This window comes from Aythya ferina (genome assembly GCF_964211825.1).
Source record: "Aythya ferina genome assembly, chromosome: 1".
NCBI classification, from domain to species: Eukaryota; Metazoa; Chordata; class Aves; order Anseriformes; family Anatidae; genus Aythya; species Aythya ferina.
In genome coordinates, this window is record NC_140296.1 from 121,951,812 (window position 1) to 121,972,799 (window position 20,988).

Genomic DNA, 20,988 nt, shown 5'->3' on the forward strand with positions numbered 1-20,988 from the left:
ATTCAATATTTGTAACTTTCCTCAATATTTGGGGAAAAACAACCCTCAAGGGTGTTTCTGCCTGCAGTTATTGCAGGTTGGAGGTTAGGTTGCATTGGTTAGGTTGCATTGGAGGTTAGGTATGTTGAACAAAGATTTGATCACCACATGAATTAAGTAAAATTCATATTGCTCTAATGTAACATTTGCTGTTTTTCTAGGAGCTGGAACATTCTACACAGATTTCCTAAGTTAGCACCTGAGGTAACACCTGAGAAGAATATGCTGTCAAGCACTAAAAAAGCCCTTCAAGAAAAAAAGCAAAATGCTCTTGTGGTAAGAAATCGCTTCTGTTAAAAGAACCTGAGAGGAGAAAATCTTCTGTTCAATAGCGCGAGAAATTAAACAAAGCAAAATGTTGCAAATGTCTTTGCGAGAAAAATATGCCTGCTTTGAAACAGGCAGAAATTAGATCTAAATGAGAATAAAGGATAGTCATAAAATCCCTTCAATCTGTAAATAGTGAAGAATGTTGGTAATCCAAAATGAAAAGATACATAAGTCATTGTCCAGGGTGGTGGACTTAAGGTGATATTAAGAGTATAAAAAATGTATGAGGGGACCCTGCTTTACTTACATGAGTCACACCCATTGATATTTTAGTCTGGTTTTATAATATTGTGTAGTTGTCAAATCCAGATGCTACTTGCTCATTACAATACAAAAAAAAAATGGTGTCAAAGATGGTAAGTTATGGTTAGTGCCATGAGAATCAGAGCTGGATACAAAAGACATCTGAAGTCATTTTTCATCTGAGAGCATGACAGAAAGCACTGGTTGTTTGACCTGGCGAAGAGTGTATTTACATTATACACCTTGTCAGTACACATGCATACTGCGTGTTTAATCAGCACATATCTGAAGTCCCAACACACAGCAAATCATGTTATTACCCATCCTAGTTGTCAATAAATATAGTTATGGGATCAGTAAGACCTGAAATTACTGTGGTGGCGGTCTCACAAGGTAGAGGAGGGGAGAGAAGAGCTGGCCAGTTATGTGGGAAGATGCTAGAAGTGAACGGGGAAATGCAGAGGATCTACAAGTGCTGAGTAGACATGGAGATAACAGGAATACCGTGTTACAGGGTTATGAGGGATGTGCAGGAAAAGTTGTACTATTGCAGTGAGGGCATTGTGGGAGATGTGGGAACCAAATACACTGAGAACAGCAATTAATTCAGTTTATGGCACATGGACCATTATGTTAAATTGATACGAGCACTTCTATGAGTACACTTTTACAAAAGTTCTTCTGCATGTTTTCCCCCAAAAGCCCTCCATCTGGCAAATTTACTATTTGCCAAACTTTATTTAGTCAGGTTTCTTTCTTCTGACTAAATGTTATGTTTTTCCCAGAAAATAAATTCCTCTCATGGATCTCATGGCAACTGAGTCAGAGACCCCTTCAGTGATCTAACTTTTATCTTCTATTAAGCAAAACTTTACATTTTCCCCTATCTCAAAAAGTCATTTTGTCCCAGGTGAGATCTTTAGCTGGTAATTTGAATTCCACTTGGAAAGTATGACAAGAACTGAATTTATGCTACCCAAAATACATGGCAAGCATCACTGGGCACCACACCACATGCAAATGTAGTATAGGCTATAAATTTGCGAATGTTTCAGTGACTTAGTTTTCAAAGTGTAAAATGATATTTTTGAAATATTTGGGAAAGACCAGAGATCATTAGTTGTGGAAATAATTCCATCCCATAAATAATTATCTGTAAATTTAGTAGTCGTTTTTGTCAGTAGAATGCTACATCTACAGTTTGGAGAAGAATAGTATATGGCATGTGGAATAACTTTATTATGTTGAGGTGATGAATGAGGTTTTTTTTTCCTTTCTGGGAAAAGGTAATGATATCAGACAGAAAACCTGATACTTCATCAGTTTTCTTAGCACAGCATAAACAGTTTCCCTCAGAAAACAAATCCATAACAGATGGTTCTTAATGCTACTAAAAAAAATACCGGTGAGGCAATCCTGGATGTAGTTTATCTTAATGCAGCATAATAGAAGTATTGGAATTTCTGAGCAAACAGAATCAGAATATAGGTCATTTCGGTCTGTTTCCATTAGCACTGCTATTTGCTGAGCAAGAGGAGATTTTAAAGCCATGCAGGTTAGTTTCCCATTCATACAGCATCAATGATCTAAACTAAAATTGTTCCATAATACAGCTTGCAGAAGACGTACAGAAGCACTGTTTTTTTTTTTCACATAGATACATGTCAACACCAGACTCTATTCCTCACAGAAAGTGTGAAAACAGCCTTTCTTTTTGTCTCTATTCTTGAACCTCACAGTTTAAAACAAGCCTTTTTCCTGATAAGTCCTTTGGAGGAAAGCTATTTGCCTTGTACCATGTGGCCTTGAAAGGTGAACAGCAGCAGTAAACTCTCTTTCGTATGCAGCTTTTGCATACAAAGGAAGGTTGGAAGGGAGATGTGACTTCCCAGGCAGTGTTTAGCTCGCAAAATCCAATTAATGCTTTTGTGGGTATCAGAAGAAGTTTCATCTCAAGCGTTTTGAATGAGTGACTTGCAAACTCCATGACACTAGTGCTTTCTATAACATCTTTCATGTTGTGTTAAATTCAGAGTTCTTTGCTCCACTTTTCAGTGGCTTAATCAGCTACAAGCTATTTTAAAACTTGGAGTCCAATCCTAGTGCACACTAATTATCCTCCAAATGTTTAGCAGCACAAAATAACTTCCATGGAAATTTGTCCTGGCAGTGACTTCATTGTCACAGTTGTACAAGTAGACAAAACAGAGCTAACTTTAAAGTGGGTCAGTGGCTGATAACAGCGTGTTGACAGCAGCAAGGAGTTTAGAATGGGCTTCGTAAGTCATCCCAGTAACAGGTGGGCATTCAAATAACTGGTTCGTGATGAATTTCGTGTTGCTACATCTACACTGTTAGTGGTATCCAACCTTGTCTGGGTGTGCCTACACGAGACAGCAGTTACATCGCTGAGGCTAGGGTTTGACGCACTGAACTAAATAATGGCTGTATCCCATCGTAAAATTTTAAATTGCAATTTACAGTTGAAATGGGTGTGATCTCCCATTCGGGGTCACACCCATTTGTGTCCTACAGATTGTGAGGCAATAGCCCTGGAATAAAAAGGTAGGGGGGGTGTATGGTAAAATGAAAAAGGAAAGAGTTAAATCAGTGAGAACTGAAAGGGATTTGAAACAGGAGGAAAGTGACTGATAGAAAGGATTTAGGTCTTTTAAGAGATGGCAAGAAAAAAGGGACAAAACTTCGCAGAAGTGAGGAGGAGATGAAAAGGGCAGTAACCTGAAACATCAGAAGGCAAACAAGAGTTAGGAAAAAACAGAAAGAGAGGTAAAGACAAGCTAAATCATATTGGATACTGACTGAGAGTGTACAAAGTCTGAATTTTATACCACTATTGTTTGCCGGTGTACTGGCCACTGGGGAAAGTGGTGGAATGGTTATTCTATGTGAGTGTTTTACAGAAATCCCTCTGGCATTTACAGAAGTCCCTCTAGCAAGAGGCGCTTCTTTTCTTATGAAAGAGGAATGGTCTTTTGGAACATGGGCCTCTGTACTTTCTTGGGCTCTTCACAATTGTAATCTGGTGTTTTGCATTATAAAGTCCCGTACAAAGATCAGCTAAAACTGGTGAAGGAGATTTCACAAGATTTAACAAGGATACTCTCATCTTTCATACTCTGCCTGGCTGTGGATGTTCCTTATTCCTCAGTGCTAGTTGCCTTAGCTCAGTCTGGATAGTAGTTTCCTTTCAAACAGGGGGAGAGCAAGGACCCAAATGGTGACAGTTCTCTCCTACGGATTCAGTGATGGACTGGCCACAAAGACCTTGACAGGTCTTTGCAAGGATTATCTGAAAAGGAGTTACCGAGGATTGATGGGAATAAATCCTCATTCTGCAATTTTCCTGGACTCCTACTTTTCATGAAAGACAGATGAGGCACTCTAGTCTCCACGCTGTTTAATTGAATTCTATATCCATGACCATTAATAAGTAGTATATCCATGACCATTAATAAGTAGTAAGCTGGGGAGGGAGTGTATGTTAACCTTAATATATCCATTATATCCTTGAGTCAAAATGCAGAGTGGCTATAAGATTCTTCTGCATGTATCCAGACTTAAACTGATGTTCAGATTTGTAGCTGAGAATAAATTGCCCCCTTGTCAAATTAGCACAGACCTCTGTTTCTTGCATCACCATGCCATACTGCATGGCTCCATCAGCTAATATCTCCTGGACATATTTTGCATAAATAGCAGCTTTCTGTTGCAGCAGGAACCTCAGGTCTTAGAGAACTGAGGCTAAGAACAGTTTATTTTGGGGGAGTTTACAAATTTTAGGTTCAATTTCTTTTTCAGCTGATCAAGAACAGTAGAACTCTACAGCAGATTTTCTATTACAAGGTGTGTATTTCAGAGGTACAGACACGTAGACTATGTCCAAAGTCTGCTGGTAGAACTGGGATGTTCTGTGGTCATTTCTGTGGCTTCCTATGGCTAAGCACCCTCAAGGTGTGAGGGAGGTGAGGCAGGCATATGCAGCCTATGGAGAATGCAGCACCTGTGGTCTAGTTCACATAGACAGAAATTATTTGGAGATGTTGCCGAGGTTAACGGGAGGAGACTGAATGCTTGAGGGACCCTGATAAATTTGTATCAGAAACAAGCCCAGCCACACTTATAAGCGAATGAGACTTAGAGTCCCTTCCAGATCATCATTGTAAACGTAAAACAGAAGGGAGGAAATGGCGGGGGGTAAAGCTGTTGTCCAGGCCATTTCTGTGCTGTTTTTTGTAGACAAGCCTAGCCAGAGTTACCAGGTTCTCAGGGTAAGTCTTTTAGATAGTGCATCCCCACGCAGATTTGTCTATGGCTCTCACGTAGGGTAGACAACCAGACAAGAATTCTGGGCCAAAGCCTGCTGTAGTGCATCCTTGCCTTTCAAAAGTGTGCCACAAATTACTGAAGAGGAAAGAAGGATGTTTATTTTGACAGTTAAAAAATAATAAATTTTATACCAAATTTTGTTTTTGGTTTTGTTTTGTTTTTTAATACAAGCATCACTGAGAGAGTGGGATAACATCTATGAGCTGGCCTAGAAGTCTCGTTCTGAGTGCTGCTCAAGTCTTTGGTTGGTTTTATGTCAACCAACCACCAACCTTTGAGTGTTTGCTGCCACTTGGTGGCTACAGCAAATAGTGCCCGATCTTTCCTCACTGTTTGCTCTTCACTGGGTCTGTTGGTGCCCTGAGTTTTGCAGTATTCAGGCAGTCCTGATCTGCCCCAGTTAGGCACCTGCAGCACACCTCCTCCCAGAGTGGCACTGGCAGCTGTTCGGTGAGACTGTCGATGTTCAGTCATGGGATAAACAGATCTTGCTATCTGTAAGGAAGCAGTGAACTTTATTTATTTATTTATTTTGGCATCTCGTGGTGCGAAACATCGAGCTTTCTGGATTTATTGTTACTTGTGATCCCGTAGCAACAAAAAGGTACTTGGCATGGCAAAAAACGAAGGGAGTGTCTCCCCTGAAGACTCTTCTGTGAGTCTGGCGAGGGTGCAGATGATGCATGGGGTTGGAAAAATAGGGGATGAGGTTGAAGCGGCAGCAGTGCTGAGCACTAGTTTTGAGTTGCACAGTTCACTTCGCTGTGTTGTATTTGACTTGTGTGGTAACTGAACTGTTAAGGTTAATTGGGCCTGGCTGGGATAGAGTTAGCTTTCTTTGTGAAGTCCATGTAGTGCCATTTTGGGGGTTCGTGACTGAAGCTGTTGGAAACACACCGATATTTCGGCCGTCGCCAAGCAGTGCTTACACAGCATCAAGACTCTGCCCCTCTGCCATTGTGGGTGAGCAGCTCTGAGGGGACACAGCCAGGACAAGGGGCATTCCCTACCCATTAATACCACGTTGAATAAAAACTGAGGTACATAAAGAAGAAACGGGTGGCTTTGGGGCTCCCGGTGCATCACTTCAGAGAGGGCGCTCTGCCTGAGGGGGCTATTTCGCTTCTTTATTTCCATTTCTACCCTTTCCTTACCCCCCTCACCCTACCCCCCGACTCCTCCCTTAGTCGTGCTCCCCTTCCCAGCCCCCTGAGGAGCACGGAGGGGCTGCCATGAGGGCTGAGGGCAGCACCGCGCCGGGCTGCGGCCACCCCTAAGATGGCGGCGCGGCGCTGCCGCCCCGCCCCCGCGGCGCCATGCCCTCCATGGGCCGGCCGCCGCCGCCTCCGGTGCCTGCTGCCTGCCGCCGCCTGTCGCCGTGTGATGAGAGCATCAGCCCTCACTCCCTGCCACGTCTCCCCGGGCAGCTGCGGGGCCGAGCCGAGCCGAGCCGGGCCGCCCAGCCTCCCTTCTTCCCTTCCTTCCCTCCTTCTTCCCTTCCTTCCCTTCCCTTCCCCGCGAGGTGGGGCCGCACGGCGGCAGGAGGGGCGAGCCCGCGGGGTGCCCCCCGCTGCCGCCTCCTCCTCGTCCTCCTCCTCCTCCTCCTTCTCCTCTTCCTCTTCTTCTTCTTCATCCCCCCTCGGCGGCCCGGGGCGCCGCGGGTGAGGGGGCAGCGCCGCCGGGCCGCCGCTGCCGGCCGATGTCCGAGCCGTGCTTGGATGTGTGAGTACCCCGCAGGTGAAGCCCCTCCGTGGGGTGGGGGTGTGATGAAGGGTTTTTATGTCTGTTTTGCCTCTCTCTGATGAAAAGTTGAGGTGGTTGGAGCCGGGGTGTGCCTTTTTAGACGTTTCCCGAGGCCTCGGCGGTGTGTCTGGGCTCCCAAGCGGGGTCTTGGGTGTGTTGTGGGGACGGGGGTCTCCTGTGGGGTTGCTGTGGGGTTTTAGAGGGTTGCTGTGAAGCGAGCAGCCCCGAGAGGGCTGTGTGACACAGCAGCGCCCCGTGGGAGGCCAGGCACCGAGGCCAAGCACCGAGGCCATCCCCTCTGAGGTCTGAGGAAGCGTAAGCGGCCGCAGGAGAGCCGTCGTGCCCAGGGCGACCATCTGTGCCTGCTTCTGCCGCCGGTCCTGCTTGCACGGCGAAGGAAACACATCCTCCACTTCGTAGGGTGGGAGCTAGGCCTCGTTACATGAGATAGCTCTTTCACCATTCCCTTTAATACATCAGTATTTAGCTGAAACGCAGGTAGTTCTGTTTGCGGTGTATGATCACTCCTGTGCGTGCTTTTTGGCGGTGATTAACAGGTACCCAGCATCACTGGCATCTGTCACGGCTGTAAGTGAAAGATTAAGATGTCTGGACTCCACAGCGGTGAGTTGTAAAGCTTTTGGAGGCAAGGCATCCTCTCTGTAACCAGCTCGAGTCTGTTAACTAGCTGTGAGCAGGAAGGATTTTCTGTGAGAGGGACACAGTGGTATGGGACTGGGATGGCTCGGCTCTGGTTTCACCAGATGTTGAGGGCAGAGCAGGACACCAGCCCTTTAACCCATAGTCTGCCCCTTTGCTTACCTTGTGGCACTTCTGGTTCTGGCATGACTTTGTTTCTGATGCTTCTTTCTCCTTCCAGCCGCCTCCCTGGAGTGCAGACTCCTTCAGCTGGGGTGCGTGGCATCGCACTTGAGGATGCTCTGCTGGTAAAACCTGGGCCCAGTGACGCCAAAGTGGTGGTCAGGCAGCGCCAACCTCTCTGTGAGCTGTGCTGAACCTCCTTGTTGCACCTTCTCAGACAGGGACTTCTTCAGGCGGGGATGCAGCCACTCTTTGTTTCTGTTCTCAACCATCTTTGACTCTGGTTTCACGGTGCAAACCAGCACGTAGGGCAGGAATGTTATCCAGGCCTGACTTATTTGGAGGGACAGAGGTGCTCAGGTAATGTAACTTGGCCAGTTAGCTGCGTCCACTGCAATGCATACTCCACATTTTAAGACCACAGAGCGTCTGTGTACCTGCTGTACACAGACTCATTCTGTCTGTCTCTTGGCAGACCTACTCACACTCATTTGAGACCTGATTATCAGAAGGTCTGGGAATTTAGGTGTTAGAGCTCCTGAAGATGGATATGGGGCAAAGCAACAAGATAGTACTGAGTCTGAGACCATACAACTCCTCAGTCTCAGTGCTTTCTGTGTGCCTCAGTGTAATTAAATCCTGGGAAAAGGGGTTTTGTTTGTTTGTTTTCTTTATTTTCTTTCCTCCTGACAGTTAACATTACAAGTATGTGGTTCAGTTTTAGTTTTCAGTTTTTGTCAATACAAAGAGGAATGTGTTTTCAGCACTTGTGAAAACCATTTCATCTCTGTTTAGAGAGTTAATTGAATTTGTTTGCTATTAGAAAACTAAGTTTTACAAATTTTACTGACTTCCAACCGTTCTTTTGTTTGTTCATTATGAAATTTAGGTCCTGGTGTGTTTATAGACAGAGAAATACAGAGGAGGACTGAATGTGGTTTGCAGAATCTACTGAAATGCTTGGGATCGTTAGACTTTGTATTACTTGATCTGTCCTACTTAGCTATATTCTGCTATTTAATATATGTTTTCCTTTTTGAGGCCCAACTTTTGTTCTCCTGGCACTGCCATTCAGTTGGAGAGCTGATGCAGTTTAGCAACAACACTGTGGTGCTGTTTTATGCATAAGAAACTGTAAGTAAGATACAAAATTATGACAGTGAGCCTTCCTTTTCATTCAGCGATCCCTTTTCTTTGCTATCTCAGTATTCTGAATGCTGGAGCATTCCTGGCTGCAGAGTTTGGCTTTTCATGGTAAGCGGTGGTGTCATGAAGTTAGCACTCTTCTCTTCGTTGTTACCTAACCACAGTGGGTCTCTTGTGGTGACGGAAACTTTATTTCATTTTTTTCTAGCCATATCACAATCAGATAAGCAGGAGAATTTCTAGCAGGTGCTGTTTTAAAACCAGAGGTAAACCTCTAGTTGCTGTGTGACTTGGCCAAATCATTCATGAGCTGTCAAGAACTTGCCTGAAAGTTTTCCTGCCATTCTTTTTGGGGTGTGTTCGTATGAGGGTCATTTCCAACATTTTTTTTTTTTTTTTGACTTTTTGGACTGAGCATGTTGCAAGCGGAAAACGAGACTTCTGGTGGGAAGTGAATATTATGCAACCTGGTCAGAAAAGCTCTACTGGCTAACGCGGTGCAGCAGCATCCACGTGTGCTGACTGGTTTGAAACGTTTGGTTTAAGGCAAAATTATCAATAGACTTCTGCAGCCCAGTAATGCTTCGAAGGGAGCATGCATGCAAATTCAGACTGCTATATTGGTCTTGGCGTAATTAATTATATCAGGGATTAATGTATCCTATTTTATTTTCCTGGTTTGCTAGATGAGTTGCTCTGCAAATGGTCATATGATGTTCTGAGTGCTGCCTACCACTCTAATGGAAATTGAATTGAATATCCAAATATCCTTACTGTTCTGTGGGGAAATTGCATGACCGGGCCGTCTGAAACGGCTCAAATATTCCCTGTACGTGTTATTTCAGATGGAAGCAGAGGGGAGTTGATGTGTCGTACGTTTTATTTGCAGAATTATGATTTGTGCGAATTATGGTTTATGCAGAATTCCGCTTCTCCACAGTGTCAGGGACGTATTAAGGCCTTTTTGTCCGCTGATACTTTCCAGTAGGAATTCCAGTCTGACGACTTGGGGTAAGGCTCAAGAAATGCCCAGCTGATTTGAATGCAGAGAGGAGCTCCTGGGCCCCCGTGGGATCTGCTAGCTGAATGTTGATGGGGTATAGGGAGGCACGCCTGTACATAGTATCAGTAAAAGTAACGTTAGATGCTGTTAGGAAAAAAAAACAAACGTGAAATGAGTTTGCAGAGTGTTTCTTTCTTGTGTTCTACTCCATATCTTCAAACTCCTTGCTACGGGTGGCAGATGCCTGCCTTATTTTTAGCTGTGTGAGGACAAAATAGAAAAATCCTAGTGACTCCCCGTGGCTCGTCATCGTGGCTGATCTCCATTAAATTAAACATAGGGGCTGGCAGCGAAGCAAAACCAGCAGGAAAGCTGCTTCTGTTTGTTTAAAAAAAAGCTTGTCAAAAGTTCTAAAATAATACTATAAAAATATATTCACTACTACATACAGAGACCCCCTGGGAGGAGAAATACTTGCCCGAGTGTTTATCCCTTTTGGGATAAGGAAATGAGGCCTGAACCAGTAAAAACAACTTCCCTGCAAGTCAGTTGAAGAGGAGAGATTAAAAAGCAGAGTTCCCGGCTTGAAACCCTGTGCTTGTGCCATTAGACCATGTGTACGCACTGAGGATTTGGAAGAAAATGCAGATTTTTGATGGCTTGCTTGGCTGAACATTAAAAAGTGGGTTCTTAAGGCAAAAGTTGGTTCGCCCACCCACCCTCCTCCCCCAGGGTTGTCTGTTTGGCTGGGTGTTTGTCCAGATCAGCTAGAAAAGAAAATCTCCATGCCCAAAAGCCAAAATGGCCAAAATTTTCCCAGTTGCTGTGTGTGGCACTGCATAACAGAGGGCAGCGTCTTGCTAGTCCTGCACCAGCGTGTGGTGCTTGGCGAAATAATTTGGTGCAAGAAGTGCCTAAGAGTGGGTGCTGATGGGTTGTATTACCAGACAGCCTTCGTGGCATTGCCTGGGGTGTCTCCAAAACCTCATCCTCGCTGTTTGGTGATTCCCAGGCTTTGAAATCACCAAAGCAGCATCCCTTGTCCTGCAGTCGTAGTTGGGCTCAAGGCTGGCCGTGTATTAATCTGCCTCCCCACCAGTGATGCACGAAGTGCCTAAATACGTGGTAAGCTCATTGATCTTCCAGTAGTTGGTTCGTTATGGGGGGAAAAAATACAGGAAACGGGTTTCTAAAGTGGGCTTTAGTTTCTATCTGTGCTAGGCGTGTGGAACTGGAGCTTAAACTTGTGGTGTTACATGCCCAAACCCTGTTTTGGATCTGAAGCTTAAACTCTCTGGAGCTTTCAGATGACAATGCAAAGTTGCCTTTGAGAACCATATGTCTAGCTTAGCAACTCCTGCCAGCTCTGTATGAGATGGGAATCGCTGTCCTTTTCCCCATACAATTGAGAAGCATGGGAACTGTAAGACCGAAATAGACCATGATCCAACTCGTCAGGACTGCATTTCCAGCTGGCGCTGGAAAATATCAACTTTGAAATTCTGCCGTGCTTTCGTATAAGAAGCAAATGCTTTCTTTATTCCAAAATCCAGTGTTGGGCTGGGATTATTGCCGCATACATCAAAGGAGGCCAAAGAAAAGATCTCGCTAACTGTGCGATACAGTTGTCCTGCTGAGAAGTGTATTATTTGCCCCTTGTTTGATCAGCCCTGAGGACCACGGTGGTTTTTTGTTGTTGTTGTTGTTTGTTTTGAATGTTACTCCACTTGTCTTCATTCATAAAATTATTGTAGTCTTTCATTAAGGTCTTAGTAAGCTGTTTGCTTTGACATCCTGCAGCACTTAATTGCACGGGGTAATTATATGGTTATGAGGTATTATTTTATTACTGCATGAATCGCAGCTTTGTTCTTGCTCCCTTGTAGCCAGCGGTTCATTGAGGGCGCTTAGCGTGTGTGTCTTCTTTCGTCCAATTTGCAAGGATTTCGAGTTCATCTGTATTCGGAGTAGGACTCGTCTCCTGCATGCCTCTGGAAATCTCCCTCACGCCCCATGAAGTAAGGTATTTGAGGGGATTTCTAAGGAATGTAGCGTTTGGCTTGGAGATCCCTGGCCATTTTTAAAAATCACTTTTTCAATCTCTGGGGTGATTCTCTTGGTCTAGACTACTGAGGGCTTAAATCCACCTTCCATTCTTGAAGAGTAGGTCCACAAAGCGATCTAAACTGAGCATGCTGCACGCACTCCCTGGAAAACTTTTCTTTCCTGCTCCCGTTTTTCTCAGTGGGTATTTGAAGCACTGTGACTGCTGCAAGAGGCGAGTGCTACCTTCACATTGTCTTTCTGTCTAGCTGTAGCCTGCGTCGCTGAGGATGCCTGAAGCCAGTCACTGCAGTACACGTGCAGATTGCGAAATCATTCCTTTTTCTTGCTGCTTCTACCCGTCGTTTTTGGCGTGCGTGTGGAGGACTGATGGATGGATCCTCTTCATCCTTTCCAGCCAGAGCTCTGCTGCATCAAAAAAGCCCACGCTAACTCGATCGCGCCGGTCGGTTTTGTTATTACAAGGGCGGCTCTTGGTTCTTAGTCACTGAGCAAAAATGAGCCTCGCTCCTGCATCACCTGACGGCGCTGATTCACAGCTCTGCTCGCTGCTTCCGGGGCCTGACCCTTGCCTCTGCTTTAGGGGCTTTCTGTGTCCGTCCGTCCCGAGTCTCCTCCTTAATCTGCTGCTCCCGGGTGCTGGCTGCAGCGTGAGGGCACGGAAAATGTGCTGACTTGGGAGACCTTGCTCCTAACCGGTTTGGCCTCCCTGCTCCGGGCCAGCTGGCAGGTGTGCGCCTCCCCAGCCAGCCCCGGTTGAAAGGTTCTGTTTGCCTAGCGCTGGGGGGCCTCGGCACAAGCCAAATATTTGGCTTTCCATCTGATAACTTATCGGTTATTTCCTCCTGAAATCGTCACGACAACCAAATGCTTTTTCATGCCTGAACCTGGCCGGTGCTGCCACAGAAGTTTTGCAGCATCTCCCCTTCAGCCGCGTCACATCTGCCACACTGACAAGGTGGCCTCGTGATCGAAGCGTGGGCATCACCATTCCCGTTCTTGATTTTTATTTATTTATTGACTGATTTATTGATCGATCGCGGTGCATTGGGCGAATAGGCTGCCAGCTCTAAGTTTTTCCATCTGTCGCGACGGTTTTATGTAAAAACTAGAAGGAAATAAAATTGTCGCACCAAGAAGGTGTAAACTTGAGCCATAATAACTAGGACTTGTGGCAATTCCAAAGAAAACTTGAATGTAGTGTGAATTCAGTAATAATTTGCGAAGGCATTAGGATTGTTGAACGAATGCAAGTTTGGGATTAGGTTAACCAGGCCCAGCTACTTGAAGAAGGGGGATCTCTGTAACCCAAGAGACCTTTTTACATGTGTTGTTTCAGCTTTGGAGACTGGCTGGAGAGGAGAAAGAGCTATTTGTCTGCTAACTAAGAGTCACGATTGTTACGGTATGCATTCAGCCCTAGTGCTTAGAGAATCCTGTCCCTTTTTCCTCCTCCCATCCTTTCACAAATGGTTTCACCAGGGGCTAGCAACTGTCTCTGCAGCCTCGCGGGCAAGCTTTTATAAATAAGCCAGTGTCTGGGACACAGGGAGTTGTTGTTACCTGTGGGTGGCTTGTGGCCACCAGTAGCCTCCAAAGTTTACAGTACTGGCCGTGCTGCTCTGCAGCAGTGCAGGGACAGAGGCTTTCAAGCAGATCGTGGTGAGCCAGGAGCCTAAATGATCCTGTGCCTTCGTAGGCTAGAAGCGAGCCCTGCAGCTCGTTCAGGCCGTCCTTTGGTTTCGTTTTCAGGACAGGCGCCTCTGAAGAGGAACGAGGCAGAAGTCGGTGCTCCCAGTGGTGCCGTTTGCCATGGGGAGGGAGCTCCAGCAGCGATGCTGAAAGCCTTCCTCCCTCACAGCCGCAGGGGCGATGGGGTGCCTCACCCCACGGTGTAACCTGCTTCTTTAGGCAGGCTGCAGGCAGCTCGGATCAAGGTGGAGAGTCGCAACGAGAGACCCGTGGTGGTCTCAGGCTGCTTCACTTCGAGCGAGGGTGGCCACGTTTCCCTTCCTGCTCATGAGAGCATCTGGTTGTAGGACTTCTGGAGCCAAGGAAAGCTTCTTGAGTGTGGTGGTTTTTATTTTTTGTTTTTTTTTTGAAGCTCTGACAGTTCTCAGGCCTCGGTACAGCAAGCTTCCCGAGAGGATTGGAGGCTGGGAGTTCTCTCCAATTAAAAAGCATTAACGCCGTCGAAATAAATGGCTACGTGTCGCAGCGTTTCCAGCAGAGAGACGGGGAGCGAGGCAGATTTTTCGTTCTGATGAGTCACTGGCTCTCTTCTGGTTTGTCCCTTGGAAGTAGTGTTTAGACAGCTGCTGATGGAGGAATGTGACCGAGTGATGGGCCCTGGGGAGCGGGGAGGGCTGCGTGCTCTTTCACCTCCGAACTGCTGGATAACTCGTCTGCCTGGCTCTTCGTTAGTATGGCTTGAAGGGAGCAGTCCCTCTAGGACTCCAAGCCGTCCATACCCGTTTTCTTTCCACATACTTGGACAGGCCTGCTAGCTTCTGCCAAATTTTCCCCCAAATCTTTCATGTGCCCTTTCATGATGCCCATATCTGCCCTAGAGAGATCTCGGGAGCAGGGCAGTTCCTGTCCTGGGGATGCTGAGGATGAAGGCACTGCAAATACATGAGATCATTCGAAGGGAAATTAAGGTGAACTGGGAAGAACCACGCGGAATCGAATCGATGGACTAAAGAGTCTTGACAGGAAAAGCTTTTATCTACCGCCACTCACTCTCTGTGCCTGAAACTGTGCATAAAGTGAGTGTGGATGGGTAGCTGCGGGGTGGGGACCCTACAAGCAGAGAAAGGAGTCTTGTAGGTGTGTGGGTCTTTATGAGAAGTTGTAATGACTTCGGTGCACGCAGGAATCTTATCTAATGGAGTAAAAGGTCATGGATGCTTCATGCATAAATTTCACAATCGAAGCATGCCTTGATTTAATAATTGAGAACTATAAAAACTTCTTTTCCCCGTGTCTTCCCTCCTCGAAAAGGATTGGTTCAAAGCCAAAAACGCAGGCTTGGAGGCAAACCCATCTCTAATCTTAACACGTTGTTTAACTTGGTCTAGGGAGCTTTGGTTTTGTGTGCCTAGTTGTACAAAACAAAAATGAAAAAGAGAGGTTCGTTGGGCAGATTTTGCTCCAACAGACACCCTCCTAAATTGATCAGACCCTAGCAAAGTCAAGCTTTTTGAAGCATGGCTCGAGTAACTGCGCTCAGGCATTAGCCCAGTCCATATGGTAATGGATCAATGCGAAAGGAAGTATTCAAGGGCATTTAGGATACGCTGCACTGACATTAAGGAGGGCCCTTTCCTACAGGCACTCATTTTTGCTGGTAGAAACTAGCATTTTACTGGTTTGCCAAACCAGCGGGTGGGAGTTCGATCCCTCGGTGTCCGAGTGTTTACGTTGGTAAGCATGTGAGGCATACTAATGGGGATGGTGTGAATGAGAGCTCTTGAATTATTTACGTGGATCGTTGAGCGTGGCATAAAATACCTTCCGCTAACTCTAATACCTCTGGTTCGAACACCGACTTCGGGCTATTGCATCCGTTATCATAAATATCCCGTAGGTTGGATTAGATCAATTGTTTCAGCTTCCTGTAATAGTTTTAATTTGCCTTCATATGGCTTTGAAAGTGGCTCCTTTTTTTTTTATTTTCTTCTCCTTAGCCACTTACGTAAAGTATCTGGATGCCCTAAATGAGTTCTTCATTGTCTCTTGCTGCCCCTGCTCATCTTGTGCATGCAGGAGAATTTTCTTCTGTTCATATTTAGTGCCTGAAATTAAAACTCTGTAACATCCTAGCGAAGGTCCTCTGTAAGCTTCAAATTATTGACTAGAAAGGTAAAGTAGTACTCAGTTCTCTGTTGTGTCTTCTTCAGAATTACAACGAGAGTTTCAAAGCCTGGCAAAATACATTTTATCTTCCTTCAAACCTAAACCATCCAGTGTTTACCCTCCCCTTTCATGCAATTTCACAATGCCATTTTTTTTCCTCCAATATCTCTGTTTTACTTTTTTTTCTTTGCAAGTGACCTTCACGTGGGTATGCGCAAAGCATTCATCTTTAGTAACGCCTTATCTGTTTTTTGATGCAACTTTGAGAATTGGCTGTTGGAGTAGAGATGAAGCCGGGGAAACTTGAAAACAAAAGCAAATTCTTTGGGGGGGAGGTGGGATTTTTTTGGATTGTTTGCTTTTTTTTTCCTTTTGGATAGTTCTGCACAGTGTTCATGGTGACAGTGATATGACTCATTCCGCAAGCTTTCTGGCATTTCTGCCTGCTATGATTTCTCAAGATTTGAAAGGAGGTGATAACTGAATTTTAAGCAGATGTTAGGTCCCACCTGTACATTTCAAAGCTGGATCCAGGGTTTCCCAGAAGGTGGGAATAGATCCTGGGTTGGCTCTGGCTACGATGTTTTGCCAAAAGGGCACCTGAGTAGTCTCCAGAAATGCAGACACAATGACATCTTTGTCATGAGGTGCCCTCTCGGTCTTGATTCTGTGTGTCCAGCATGCTCACCAGGAATTACTTCCAGGATTTGTGCTCAAATTTAACTTGTCAGTCCCTTACCAGCCTGGTAGCCATCAGAAACTTAGGTAACTGCTGAAATCCCTGTAGTGTGATGTGTGAGATCGATGAAATAAATGCAAAAGTACATGGGAATTGGTAAAGTCTTTGCCTGACAATCCATCCTACTGATACTCTGAGTTGCCCAGTCTCTCTCATACAGTTCATTTTAAAGAACTGATGGATTTAAATGCTTCATTCAAAAGAAACAAATATTTACAGGCTTACTTTCTAATTAAAAATTTTTTAAAAGGCTGGGATATGTGGTTGCCTATCCATGTGTTTTAAGTGTACACATACAAACAAGTTTTGCTGCACTACTGCTAGCTGGAACTGCTTTTAAATGGCCCTCCTACTATCATGTCAGTCAGGCTTTCTTAGCACAAAAGGGAACCGAACCGTGCAATGAAATGCTTTGCGAAGCCTTCGTGGAGACCTATTAATGCTGGCTGTTTTGTGCTCCAGCAGAGAGGGTCCAAATTGCCTACCAGCATCACACCCTATCAAATGATCCATTGGGTGGTCAGAAGGACCTGCAAAGCTCCAGCAGCTCCTTAGAGCAGAGCAGAGAGAGGGTTCTTCCCATACTTGCTGCTGCGTGCCCTGGAGACGCTCGGTAGAGCTTCCCAGCCAACAGGAATTGCTACAGGGGGTTGATTTAAGCAGAAACTGTTTAACGACACGGTGTGAATGAAGCCTGTTCTGAGCATGCAGGCACCGATCTGGTGCTGTAGAAATGCCAGAGTGCTTCGGAGCGGTGACGGGCGTCCCAGCTTTACGACAAGGTCCTGCCTCTGTGTGTGGCTTCCTTTTGCGTGAACTCGTTTGGCCGGGGTGTGAACCATGTCACCAGTAGCTTGCAGCTTTAGTGATGTTTCTGCTTCCTTTGCAGACCTGGGAAGGCGTCAGGATTGTCTGGGTCACGGGGCACAGCCTGCTGGAGGCACTGGAAGCGGACTGGTTCCTGGTCATGCCCGGTGGAAGGAGGGGACCCAGCCGGCAGCAGCTAAGCCGTTCAGCTTTGCCTTCTCTCCAGACTCTGGTCGGTGGGAGCTGTGGAAACGGTACTGGTTTGAGAAACAGGTGAGGACAGAGGTAGGATTGCCGAGACACCCGTGGCTGGGATGTTAAAAGCTGGGACCATCCCCTCTGAGCTCTGCTCAATGGTTAAAATCTGCCCTATGGGGAAGCTTGTGGAAGTGAGGCTGCGGTCGCATAGGACTTGTTTTGTCTTTCCCTGCAGCAGTTTGCAGAGCAGCGAATCCTAGCAGATTACGAGCCTTTTACTCATTTACTCTATTACTCGGTTGCCTGCAATACCACAGGAAATAACTGCGACATGTCAGAGCTCAGCTGTGAGTCCTCCTCTGCATGATAGAAAGAAAGGGCAGGAGGATGTCTTATACTCTGTTTTAGCACTGTTGCATCCACATGAAACGGTTGACAAAACTAATCTCCATATGCTGGGGAAGTTGGGGCTTGAAAAAGGAACATGCAGCGACATTTATAGCTCTGCATTTAGCATAAGGTTAAAGGGCCCAGTGTTATTTCCTCTCCTACAGAAGTCAGCAGGCTAGAGAAACCACTTGCTGCATATTGAGGCCCCGATCTACGTGAGACAGGGTCATTCTTGCAGAGTAGAGAGATTGAAGCCATTTAGCTTTGGCATTTAGGACTTCTCAGGCCTCAGTATGTGGATAGATGGCAGTCCGAGATATTTGAGGAAGAGGTGACTGTTGAGACCACGGCGTAAGTGCTGTAAGGTCCTAGGGGAGTGTTGCTTATCTCAGTTGCAGACAGCACAGTTTACATTTGATTTTTCTCCACCAGCATAGTCTGCAAGAGCTTTTAATTGTCCTAGCCTCCTTCGAAGAATAGTTTAGAAGTGTGAAGGCACTTGAGAGGTCAGCCTCAAGGCAGTGGCTGAACTCCTCCATTCTGTTTTTCGTTACCTCTCTTTAAGAGAAGAGCTGTGCACAGAAAGGTGATGGGCACTTTGCAGTACTGGAGAAAGAGGCCGTGTGCTTCTGTCCTGGGGTGAACTGGATGCTGCTGCAGCATCTCATGGTTTTGCTTGAAGTTTTCTTCCTCATTGTACCTCTGGTCTTCCCTCTGCAACTCGCCTGAAATAGAGCTGGGCACCTCTGGTAGACCAATCTATCAGTTGTGTGCAGAAAACACTGGATAAGGGTTTTGTTTGTGTTAAGAGGAAGACAAAGCTCACCACCAGTCTTGCGCCAGTAGCATGAGTGCAAGACTGATACCGTCTGCGCTCCAGCAATGCCCAGTCCCCAAATCACAACCCTAAGCACTCCCTGTCCTGGAAAACAGTGGAGACCATGTAGAATGTTTACCAAGTGAGTGGTGTCTGTCTGCTCTAGGAATGGTAGTGCCATCAGCCTCTCCGCGCCTCCGATCACAGCGCTGATTACTCCAGAGCCTGTACGTCACTGCCGGATCCCTGAGCTACCTTTAGACGGGAGCCTGCTCTTTGAATTCCTGTTCTTCATCTACCTGCTGGTAGCCCTCTTCATTCAGTACATCAACATCTACAAGACTGTCTGGTGGTACCCGTACAATCACCCTGCGTCCTGCACCTCACTGGTGAGTTCCCCAGCAAATGCCATCCTTCCCTTGTGCTTTGTCATTACACAGCTGCTTTTCATGCTTCTTCAGCTCAGGAGTCACCAAGCCTTTGATAGAAGGGGGTGAAAAGGACTTTGCACGTGCTCAGATCAACCAGGCCCATGTCATCCCTCATTTTATAGGGGAAAAAATAGGTAGAAGGTAAGAGAAAGAGAGAAAGGTGTCAGCAGGGCTTCTTCAGTGGAAATTTCTTGCGGACACTTGCATGGCCAAGCTAGCTGCTGGGTTTTGAAATGGAGCTGAACCTACAGGAGCCTACGTGCTGCTGTGGGTGCCTCCTACCAGAGGAAACAACAGAGCTTAAGAGAAAGGATGAGGGAAGTTTGCATGAGTATCTCCCAACGGGTCAACAGCAGAGGAGTTGGGGAGGTGGTCAGATCCTCACCTTACGTAGGCCATCCAGACTCCTTAGCTGCAGTCTTCCCAGCCCAATAAGCTGTGCGACCTGGCAGTGAGCTGTACCCGAGTCAGCAAACCTTGTCTGCATGTTCTGAAACCTATATGGTGTCCTTGAAGCATGAGGCAGTTCCTTGGGTAACTATACCAACAGGTGGTGCTGGTGTTCTAGTTATCCAGCTGTTAGCTGCAAATGCAGCTACCCAAGGCTGGGCACGGCTTTCTTTGAAGAAAAACCTTTCTGTTTTAGACTCCCCACCTGAAAACATATCAACTTATGCTTGTTCCTAGAAGGTGAACATTCTCGTATACCCAAAATGTCCTTCAGGTTCCAGACAGTATTCACTCTGCTGACCGTTCTAGCCAGAACACAGCTTCACTGAAAAAAAGAAATTAGGGGTTCCAGGAGCTGCATCTAACTTCATGCAGCCAGAACCAACAATAACTTCCAGTACAGATCTATGGCCTGTGAAGACAGCATTTCCCCCATCAACTTGATCATCAGGAAGCACTGGTGGTCACTACAGCCTGTTTCAGAGACCAGAGGCTAAAGTGAGCTGGTATGCAGCACTCCAGACATAGGTTTGGTTGCCTTTTTGTGGCTGGTGACTTTTCCCTTGAGAACTTGGAGATTGTTCTCCACAGTAGGATCCTGGTCCTAGAGTGCTCTTTGACCCCAGAAATACCTGCCTTGAAGGGTGGCTTTTTTTTTTTCCCGTTTTTTTTTTTTTTTTTTTTTTTTTTAGTAGAAATTCCTCCATGGGAAGTGACCTACAACATGGGGGGAAGACCTTGATTGTGGAGATGTTTCTGTGTTACTCAGTTTTCTCCCTTCTCTCTCACCCCTGATAGAGAGATTTAGGGAAATGTGACCCTAATGCTCTCAGCAGCCAGCTTTCCAGTCCCACCCCAGCTGGGTGGTTTTGGGCTCCGTTCCCCTGGTGAAGACCTTTTCTCTTTCCTCCTTCAGAATTTCCACCTCATTGACTACCACCTGGCGGCGTTCATCACAGTGATGCTGGCGCGGAGGCTGGTGTGGGCCCTCATCTCTGAGGTAACCTTTCAGTGTTCCCTCCCCTGCCCATAGGGCTGATTGCAGAGCGTGACCATCCACAGTCCTAGGAAGTTCTGAGAGTTGGGTAGCTGGAGCTTTTCTCCCTCCAGAACAAGTCTGGGTGTGAAAGACTAAGATTTTGGGGAACTGGGGTCTTTTTTTTGAGCCCATTCATGTCCTTCAGTATTGGGTAGCTCTGTCCTCTTTGCAGCTAGGAGATGAAATGATCCTGCTTGCTTCTCTATCCCTGCAAGTCAGGTAGGAGAAAGGCAAATAGGGAGGTTAGCCAAGCCTAGAAAAGTGAACAAGGAGATTAGAGGGGAAATGTCAGAAGAAGGATGTGTGCGTATACTAAAGTGAAATAGAAATAGCTGTTAGAACTGCTTTTCCTTGTCCTGGTTACCCAATAACTCTGCGTGAGCTTAGATTTTGAGACACGCTCTATCTTTGTGGGAGCAGAACCACACCAAGGATATGTTTGGGAAAAGTTCTTTGGAGGAAAAGGGAAGCTCCACTGAAACAGTTAATACTACTCCAGATCAAGCAACAAGTTTTAAGTAC

At 46.1% G+C, this 20,988-nt stretch overlaps 1 protein-coding gene across 3 annotated transcripts in view; it reads left to right on the top strand.

Moving 5' to 3' along the window:
- The window catches only part of TMEM39A (transmembrane protein 39A), a 27,090-nt gene that overhangs the window by 465 nt on the left and 5,637 nt on the right, over positions 1 to 20,988 (top strand). The window contains exons 2-5 of one of the 3 annotated variants that reach the window (XM_084519392.1): positions 201 to 315; positions 17,224 to 17,414; positions 18,713 to 18,935; positions 20,344 to 20,427. In XM_084519392.1, the coding sequence (XP_084375518.1) occupies positions 262 to 315; positions 17,224 to 17,414; positions 18,713 to 18,935; positions 20,344 to 20,427 (552 nt within the window). In that variant the 5' untranslated portion in view covers positions 201 to 261. Of the gene's footprint in view, positions 1 to 200; positions 316 to 5,321; positions 5,615 to 6,317; positions 6,682 to 17,223; positions 17,415 to 18,712; positions 18,936 to 20,343; positions 20,428 to 20,988 lie in introns of those variants that run through there. The other 2 variants (XM_084519393.1, XM_084519394.1) reach the window with 2 other exon arrangements.